The 9361-nt window shown below is 40.5% G+C and overlaps 1 protein-coding gene across 1 annotated transcript; it reads left to right on the forward strand.

Annotated features, from left to right (window-relative positions):
* The first annotated feature begins 1143 nt into the window (after positions 1 to 1143).
* vgll4 (vestigial like 4 (Drosophila)) lies at positions 1144 to 4978 on the forward strand. Its single transcript, NM_001141357.1, has 5 exons — positions 1144 to 1238; positions 2785 to 2908; positions 3020 to 3245; positions 3782 to 3869; positions 3981 to 4978. Exons 1-5 carry the CDS (start codon positions 1172 to 1174, stop codon positions 4289 to 4291), a joined length of 816 nt encoding a protein of 271 aa, NP_001134829.1. The 5' UTR covers positions 1144 to 1171; the 3' UTR covers positions 4292 to 4978.
* Positions 4979 to 9361: the final 4383 nt, after the last annotated feature.

Consider the following 9361-nt stretch of genomic DNA (forward strand, 5'->3'; position numbering starts at 1 on the left):
CACTCAGTATTGTTGAAGTATATATACATTATAATTAACAAAATCCTATGAATAAAATGTTACAAATCCCAGTGTGTTCCCCATGGGGTCACTGTTGAGCTTGACTTGCTTTAAAGCAGAACCAATCATATTCTGACAAGAGTAGTCTCCATATTTGTTGAGTGCTTTCACAGACCTTCATCAGCACAATTTTTTTGGACATAATATACCAATAACTCTAGAATGCATTCTTACAACACATAAACCCAATAAGATATTTCAATTAGTTATTAATCCTTTAATCAAGGTACAAAAGGAATATAAAATGTAGCCTTAGTAATCAACTAAATGAGTCCCCCCATTCAAAGGCATATCAATCAATAGAAATTCTAAATGTGCTCATTTTCAAAGAGAGAATTAAAAGATTTATTTATTTTTAAGTGACTTTATATGTGTCAGGTCATGAGTGTTGAGTGTGCTCATTTGTGTCCAGACTCTTCAGCATGCTCAGGCAAGATTGTTTCTCAGGGCAGTAGCATTTCCAGGACTTAGGAGCCTTTGTCTGGCCATCAACAAAAGCCTTTGGATTAATGGTGAGGCTGGCTCACAGTACAGCTGTGTGCGTGTATGGGCAGGTCAGTGGAATGATTGGAGCACCAGTGGGCTAAGCACTCGAAAAAATGCAGTTTGGTGAGATTGTAGATTAGGAGCGAGGGAGGGGCTGGGGACAGGTGCTAACTTCCAGAGAGGGGAGAGTCTCTGTTAAATTAACTTGTGTGTTGAGTAATCTATACTACAATCCTGTTTATTCCTGAAATAGCTAGTCTTCTGGATAAGTGAAGTAGATGCTTGGATGGGTGGTGCAGGGACAGTCATAGAACAGTTTACCATAATTTTCCTTCTCTGAGGTGCCTACCTGTGATCACACACTTCCTGCAACAATAACAAAAACATCTAAAATGGGGGAGGTTGTGATCGGAACAACCAATGACAATGCAGGAATACATTTTCCTGAAAGACACTGCAGCTCTGTACAGCTTCCTGATACGTTACCTGGGCAAGCTCTAGCCAAGCATCTCATTGCCTTTCCATTACCAACAGGAACTTAGGCTCATTGTGTCCTCTAAGCTCGAACAGACAAGGTGGTCCTCTGTAGTTGGCTTTATTCACAGACAAAGACAATTAAGGAGCCATGGCTGTTGCAAATTTCCAATACATAACTCGGATGAGCAGTGGTTTCAAAGTCTACATCTTGGAAGGTAATATTTCTTATTTATTTTCTTATACTATTGTTTCACAAAATATAATTGTGCTGCGGTGATCTGTGTTGCTTTAAATAGCAGTCTTCACTGCTGCATATTGCATTGTTATCATGTATGATGACACAGTTGTTATATTGTAATTAGTTCACAATGTTTTTAGAAATGCAAATGTTTATGGACATTATAAAATAGCTTTTACTAAGTCGCCGTGAATGTCAATGAGGGCATTTTAGCTGATGGTTTGAATTGTATAAACACACAAACATATGTAATCCATTATAAAAACAATTTTAGCACATTCAAGAAACCAAGACAAATGTTCACTTTTACAGTCTGAGTTATAGATAATGTAGACGAGTGTGATAATGATACCTCACTGTATAAACTTTGGTGCAGTTTCAACTTCCTAAAATGTGTCATGGCACTCAAGCATTATTTCAGAGGGGTTTAGGTCAGATGCTGAGAATAACTGTGGCAGATGGAGATGCTCTGAAGATACTGCCCTCTTGTACCTCTACTCCTCCATGGGAAACAAATAACCATGCCTCAGGCATCAGAAAGTCAGTCAGACAAGGTGTGGTTTTCCCCCAGTCCCCCTCCACAGGCCTCCACTGTGACACTCTGCTGTCCAAAGCACAGAAGGGGAGGTCATAGGGGAGAAGTTGCGATTGAGGGACAGTACTGTTTGGGATGTGGATTGGATTGAGGATTGTGGATTGGGGGAGTATTTGAGGTTAGGGGGACCAATCATGTAATAACATGACCTAATCATTCAGCATTGCATGCTAATGTGGTGGATTTCTTTTGGCATATTGATAACACTAATTTGAATTTAGCTTGAAAGAAACAACATGACGCGAGGTATGAAGAGGGCTGGTGTTAGCTTTACAAAATACAAATACCAGTGTAATGTATTGGTAAGCTTCACATCGATCTCTCTGTCAGTAACAAAAAGGATGTTAGCAGCTGCTGATGTGTTTCAGTTAGTTTCTCACAATAAGGAGAATGCTTCTGTGTGACGTGTGTATTGTAATGACAGTTGTGAGACATTTAGTTCTCTTTTCGTAAGAAGTGATACTTCAATCAAGGCATTAGCGACTGAAGTGTTAAGTTTGTCCAGTTCAAATCACGTTTTGAGTAGAAACTAATCTTTCTCTCATAGATATGTAAATGAGATGGGTGTCATCATCACTGTATGTAGAAAAACAACATTTACCGTTCACATTGAATCAGCTGGAACGAGTTGTAATACTCACCAATCTGGTTGGTCTAGTTCAACAGCTTAACGGAGTTTACAATTAACGGTGGCATGAAAGCTTTCCCACGAACCACTCATACAGGTGATGAACCATATGTCACAGTGCCACAGACCAAAACAACCAGTCACCTATTTACTCATTGCCACACCTAACGTCTTTTCAGTCAGCTACAGTTAGGTGTAAGTCATAATTATCTGTGCCAATATATCAACCAATATTTATACTGTATATTATTTCAAATAGTAACCATGAGCTTTACTTGTGCTTGATCTTTCCTCTTGTAGGTCAGCCCAACCTAAGAAGTGAAGATAGATTCAGGCATATGGCCAATGAGAGAGTTCGAGTGCCCCCAGTGCATCCGGTCAAACGCAAGCACAGCTTTGAGTGTGGTCTAACATTGGAAGAAAGGTTTGTAAAACCTCCCCATAACTGTATAACATAGTCACTGACAACCACTGGTTTCGTAACTCCATGTCCAGTGTGTAATTCCATGTTTCAATGTGTGGTTTTGTGTTTCAGGCGAGAAAGGGCACAAAGCAGGAGCAACATGAGAAGGCCATCTGTGTTTAGTGTTCCCCAGAGTCCCACATCCTCCTGGAGCCCAACCCCTAGCCCCACAGGTCATCTGCCCTGCCATGTGTATCCCACACCACCTATCGATGAGCCACTGGACCTAATTAAGAAACCAAGGAAAGAGCCTGAGAGGACAGAGGAGAAAACCAAAAGCACTACAGCCATCAATCAGGTAATTTCAAGAGGAACAATTATAATAGTGCTAACAACTTGAAAGACGGGATTTCTTGTTTGTGTCAGTCATATTGTATGTGCCTTTGTAATCTCCCAGTGTAGCCCTAGGCAGTCAGAGCCTACATATCTCTGAGATCTCTGTAGGGAGTCTAAACTCTCAGGCACATTATATTCCCAAGATACTTTATGGGACTCTGCTTGTCCATGATATCCAATTCAGCCTGATTTGGGAAGAAAATGTGTGCAATGGTGGGAGGAAGGTCATCAGTAAGAGCAAACAGACAGCTCTCTCTTTGGCCTGTTTGTGCCACCCTGATGAGGGTGAACAGTTTTCAGTTCCCATCCCATAACCAAATGTATTTTGTTTCCAAAAACAAACTAAACCCTCTACAAAGAGTTAGTGATGGCGAAATGTTTCATGTTTATATTGACATGTTAATCCTATTGTTTTGGGGGAATGAGAATTTCAGCTACATTGTTCTGTACAGAGTCATATACTGTTGTGAAATGTACCAATGATTTTGCCTCTTTCAGATGCGTCCTTCTGTGATCACCTGTGTGTCCTCCACAAGAAAGCCCACCTGCAGATCTGAGGTCGGCAGCAGTAGCCACTCCTCCACAGGTCAGTCTCATACTCCTTTTATCTCATCAAAACTAGTGCTACAATGCTGCTGTTATATTGCAGACTTGTTAAGAATTATGCCTGACCTTTGTTGTATTCTTTCCACTGTAGTGTTATCTAAGCACAGCTATGACCATGTGGTGGAGGAACATTTCAAGAGAAGCCTGGGGATGGACTACCAAATGGCCAGCTCCCGCCAGCTCTCCATCAGCGTCTCTGTGGATGACCATTTTGCCAAGGCCTTGGGAGAAAAGTGGTTTCAGATCAAATCGAAATCCTCCTCATGCTCCTCGTCTACATCCTCTCCACCCAGCAGCCCAAGTGTCACTCACTCCCCCAGCTACGGCCACAGCCCAAACCAAGCTCCCAAAGAGTCTCCAAGTACCACCACTCCCACCTCCAACTTCTGGCCAGTCAAATAAAACTACAGAGAGCTTTCCTGGAGAAAGAGTGAACTTTGAGACATAGCATTTAATGCGATACAGCGGCAGATCCATGCTTTTCAAGGAATAAGAGCACCAAGGAGACAACGTTGGTGAAAGTGTAGACTCGAGAACAGGAATGCAGGAATACTAAGTTACTCTATATGGTTGAACCATTGAGTGCATCTCCATGAGTCTATTCCCTGCCAGTGGAAAGGGGAGTTATTTCAATTTCAGGGGACAAGCAAATGTTGCAGTGATGTCTTTATTCCTCAATTTCTGTCCCAGCCTGTCCCAGCCTTTTCAATAGCATATCTATCTCTGAATAGATGGTGATGTGGGAGGATAGTTGGAGAAAAGAAATGTGCCATTATATTTCATTAAATGTGCCATATTTCATTTCATTCGGTGAAGATGCCACTACTTTCGTGATACTGTATTTATACTATATGTTTTTTAACGAACCTGGATCCTATTTTCAGTCTAATAAATTATCTACTGTATATAGTGATAACAAATTCACCAAATCTGTTCAATACAGTAACTTCATGTTTTTGTATAAACTATGGACAACTCAAAAAGAAAAACCTATTTGTGTTGGGATATTGCAAGTTATTCCATTAGCTTGATGAATTAAAACTTAAGCTAACCTTATTCTTGTATAAAAAATAAACCTGGAGATTTCAGAAAAAAATGTGTGTGCAATTTATACATTGTGTACTTGTTCAAAAAAAATTTAATGCTTAGAAAATGGTTGAAATGCGTGTACAAAACATTAGGAACACCTTCCTAATATTGAATTGCACCCACAGTCTCTCTTTGTCGGGGCGCTTGGGACCTACTACCATACCCCGTTCAAAGGCACTTAAATCTTTTCATCCTCTTTTCATCCTCTGAATGGCACACATACACCATCCATGTCTCAACTGTCTCAAGTCTTAAAAATCATTCTTTAACCTGTCTTGTCCCCTTCATCAACACTGATTTGAAGTGGCTTTAACAGGTGACATCAATAAGGGATCAAAGCTTTCACCTTGATTCACCTGGTCAGTCTATATGGAAAGAGCCTAATGTTTTGTACACTCATTCAGTTCATTATCATTACCTCCCTTGAGTCTATGATTGTAATTGTTGTACATACGTTTTTAATAAAATACCACTGACTTACACCAGACTGATTTGGTAGAAGAAAATACAAACGCAAAAACAGATATCCTTCATGACCTTACTTCTAAAGAAGACACGGTCAGAGAGGTTGGTTGTGTGTCACTTCCACATCTGAGTAAAGAAGTCAGAGTCTCATGTGAACACGAGTCCTGCAGCCATTCAAGGTTGCGTTCCAGACGGCTTCATTTCAGTGGTGAGTCACTGTATGTCTGGGCTGTGCGTCTGGGCTGATATACTATGCACGTACACCAGGTTACAAGATGGTGGCCTTATGGCATTCAGCACTTGATTCTTTAGGGAAAGGGGAATGTTTATTTAGCTTTTGTTGATTTAGTCATGGCAGCGTTCAGGGGGGTTTGAATCCCTATCCCTCCTGGGTTTAAAACTAAAGGAAAGGTGAATACATCATCCTCAGTACATCATCCTTTTTTTGGGGAGTTTTAGGGAATGTCAGGAGCATGTTCCAGCAGGCAACAGGGCTTGTACTCAAACATTCCTGTCTCCTGAGAAAATTATTCTGAAAGATTCTACAGATCCTGTTTGGCAAGGGAAGGGAGGGAGGGATAGGGGTAGGATGGGCAGGTCTAATGTAGGCCCTGGCTTCAGAACTGATCATGCTTTTCAGTTGCTTATTTGCATGTTCTATCTTGTCAAACAAGTGTAATGATATGATACTCTGAAACATTTTCCAGAAATGAAGACTTTGAACTCTATAGCAACATGTCTTTGCAGTTTTATACCTACACGTACAGAGGTGGAAAAACTGAATTTGTAAGTTAACCACTATTGAAAGAATAGACTATAGATCCTGCAGGTTTGGTTTCAGTAAAAATGTGTCACTAAAGAAATACACTATAGATTGATTGATTTTATTTCTGTTGTACACCAATTGGTGCCCAGCCCATATGTGCTTATAAGACACGATATCAAGTCTGTGTACACAAAACACTAAACACATTTTTTACATTGAACAAAGTAAATGCATTTAACAATTAAATGAATAATTAGCACTCATAAAAAAGTACAGTTTTCACCTTGTCACATTACATGAACAATACACTTCTCCTTCTCCCACATGTTTTGAAAATAAATTGTGCAATGTCAAAAACTCCCTTTCTGAAAAGAAAACAAACTCCACTTTCGATTTTGCAGAAGATCACACAATACACAAACATTTTCCTCGTCAGGGATTCTGTTGAATCGACCTGTCTGTTGTGTCACAGGGAGGGGGCCAGATCTTAGCTGGACACAAACTAACTTTTGGGCTTTTGTTACATTCAGATTTACGTTTAGTTCAGGGCTTTAGTTCTCTTTGAGAAGAGTATACATTCTAAGTTTAGGTTTAAACCAAATATCAGCTGCCCATTTTTCCTTGTGGATCAGAAAAAGCTTGTACCTGATTTGGTTAACACCACATGGTAATTTGTGGCGCAGCAGACTTAGGCACTGCATCTCAGTGCTAGAGGCGTCACTACAGACACCCTGGTTCAAATCCAGGCTCTATCATAACCGGCTGGGATTGGGAGTCCCATAGGGCGGCGCACAATTGGCCCAGCGTTGTCTGGGTTTGGCTGGTGTAGACCGTCATTGTAAATAATAATTTTTTCTTAACTGACTTGACTAGTTAAATAAAGGTTTAAAAAATAATAATATGCTGCAAATCAGTTTCACAAAAACAGATTCTCTAGCCCACGGATAGTTATGAGTAAGGTCCCAGTCAAGCAGTTTTTTGTGATTCTGTGTTCTGTATGTTTATCAGTCTATTCCATAGATGCACCATGTGGCACTTTTGCCCAACCACACACGGTTCCCAACCCATATCTCTACAGATGGCTAGGTTCGGAGTCAGTTTATGCACACCAAGAAAGCAGCGGATTGCTGTGATTTGAACATTGTTACAATTAGTACGTACTTTGGATCCCCATACCCCAGCAGCATAGTCCATCACTGGACACACACCGGATTTATACAGCTGAGAATAAGCACACTAACCAAGGTCCTTACATACTTTCATTTTGTTTAACACTGACCTCAAGGCTCTACCTCCAGAATCTTCTAGTGATCTAATGCCACCTTCAAAAGTCATGTGTTCATCCAGAGTGAAGCCAAAGTATTTATAAAGCCCAGTGTAGAGTAATAGGGTTGTACCAAAATAAAAGTTGTGTGTACTTCTCTACACACTCTTCTTTCTGAAATGAACAACCTGGGTTTTATCTTGATTTATCACTAATCTCCATTTAGTACACCATAAATTAACAATATTTAAATGAACATACACTGAGTGTACAAAACAACTTTCCATGACATAGACTGACCAGGTGAATCAAGGTGAAAGCTTTGATCCCTTATTGATTTTACCTGTTAAATCCACTTCAGTCTATGTAGATGAAAGGGAGGAGACAGGTTAAAGATGGATTTTTAAGCCTTGAGACAATTGAGACATGGATTGTGTCATTCTGAAGGTGAACGGCAAGACAAATGTTTTAAGTAAGCTTGAACAGGGTATGGTAGTAGGTGCCAGACGCACCAGTTTGAGCGTGTTAAGAACTGCAACACTGCTGGGGTTTTCATGCTCAACAGTTTTCCGTGTGTATCAAGAATGGTCCACCACCCAAAGGACATCCAGCCGACTTGACACAACTGTGGGAAGAATTGGAGTAAACATGAGCCAGAATCCCTGTAGAATGCTTTTGAAACCTTGTAGTCCATGCCCCGACGAATTGAGTCTGTTCTGAGGGCTAAAGGGGATGCAATTCAATATTAGGATGGTGTTTTGTTCACTCAGTGTGTTTTGGAGGTCATCTTATGTCTCAGCAAGGATAGCTATGTCATCAGATGCCCAGATGCCCAGATGCCCAACAAAATGCCAAGGAATATATCCTCAACTTCAACACCAAGTTTAGCATGTTTGATTTGTAGGGCTATATCATTAACATATAGTGTAAATAAAGTGGGTGAGAGTACGTCTCTCTGCTTTACATAGTAAAGGGTTGGAAACCAGCCAGTCCTGAGGTTATTGACCTGAACACAGGCAACTGGAGCCCGATAAAGAGCTTGATAGCATCATAGAATCTACCATCAATTCCAATTTTAATTAGTCTGAAAGCAAGGAGGTCTGTATTCACCCAATCGAAAGCCTTCTGAAAATCAATAAAACGGGAAAAAGTTGATTTTCCCTCTTGAATTCTAGGCCGGACCACTGTAAAGACAGTATAGATGTGATACACGCTATGGCTTTGCCGAATCTATCTGTACTATAAACAAATAATTTATTAATGAAAAAGAGAATCACTCTTAAATGACCATATTTTCTGCAGTTCAGAATGGGTTGCAATGTGAGGGCATCTACAAAACGCTATTTGTGACAATACCATATAATAAGTGGCTTCTAAACAGCTTCTACCCCCAAGCAATAAGACTCCTGAACAGCTAATCAAATGGCTACCCAGACTATTTGCAACCCCCCATATCTGCTTTGACTCTGAAGAAATTGATGGAGTGCATATTCTGAGAACTGATGGCAGCAAGTTTCTTAACTGACTCTCGAACTGGAAATTGCTGAAATTGAAACTAACTCACTCAACCCTGTTCCAACGAAATGCTGCCTTTCCAGGACTTAATAAACATGTACAGAGATATTATTGCCATCTAGAGGACTTGAAGGTAAATTGTGTAGCTATATCTGAAACAAGGCCAATAGAAAGGGGTTACGTGTTGACTATATAATCAAGGTGATTGTATAAATGTGATCTTGGTTACTAAATTCCCCCCCCCACACACACACACGCAGGCACGCACACACACATACACTTTCTGTTATCATTGGGCCTGACCTACAGCCTCTGGTGTGCTTTAACATACCACCAAGGGGCGTCTCTTCAATGGGCTATTTTAGCCATACCA

Source organism: Salmo salar, chromosome ssa20 (assembly GCF_905237065.1).
Source record: "Salmo salar chromosome ssa20, Ssal_v3.1, whole genome shotgun sequence".
In the NCBI taxonomy this organism is placed as follows: Eukaryota; Metazoa; Chordata; class Actinopteri; order Salmoniformes; family Salmonidae; genus Salmo; species Salmo salar.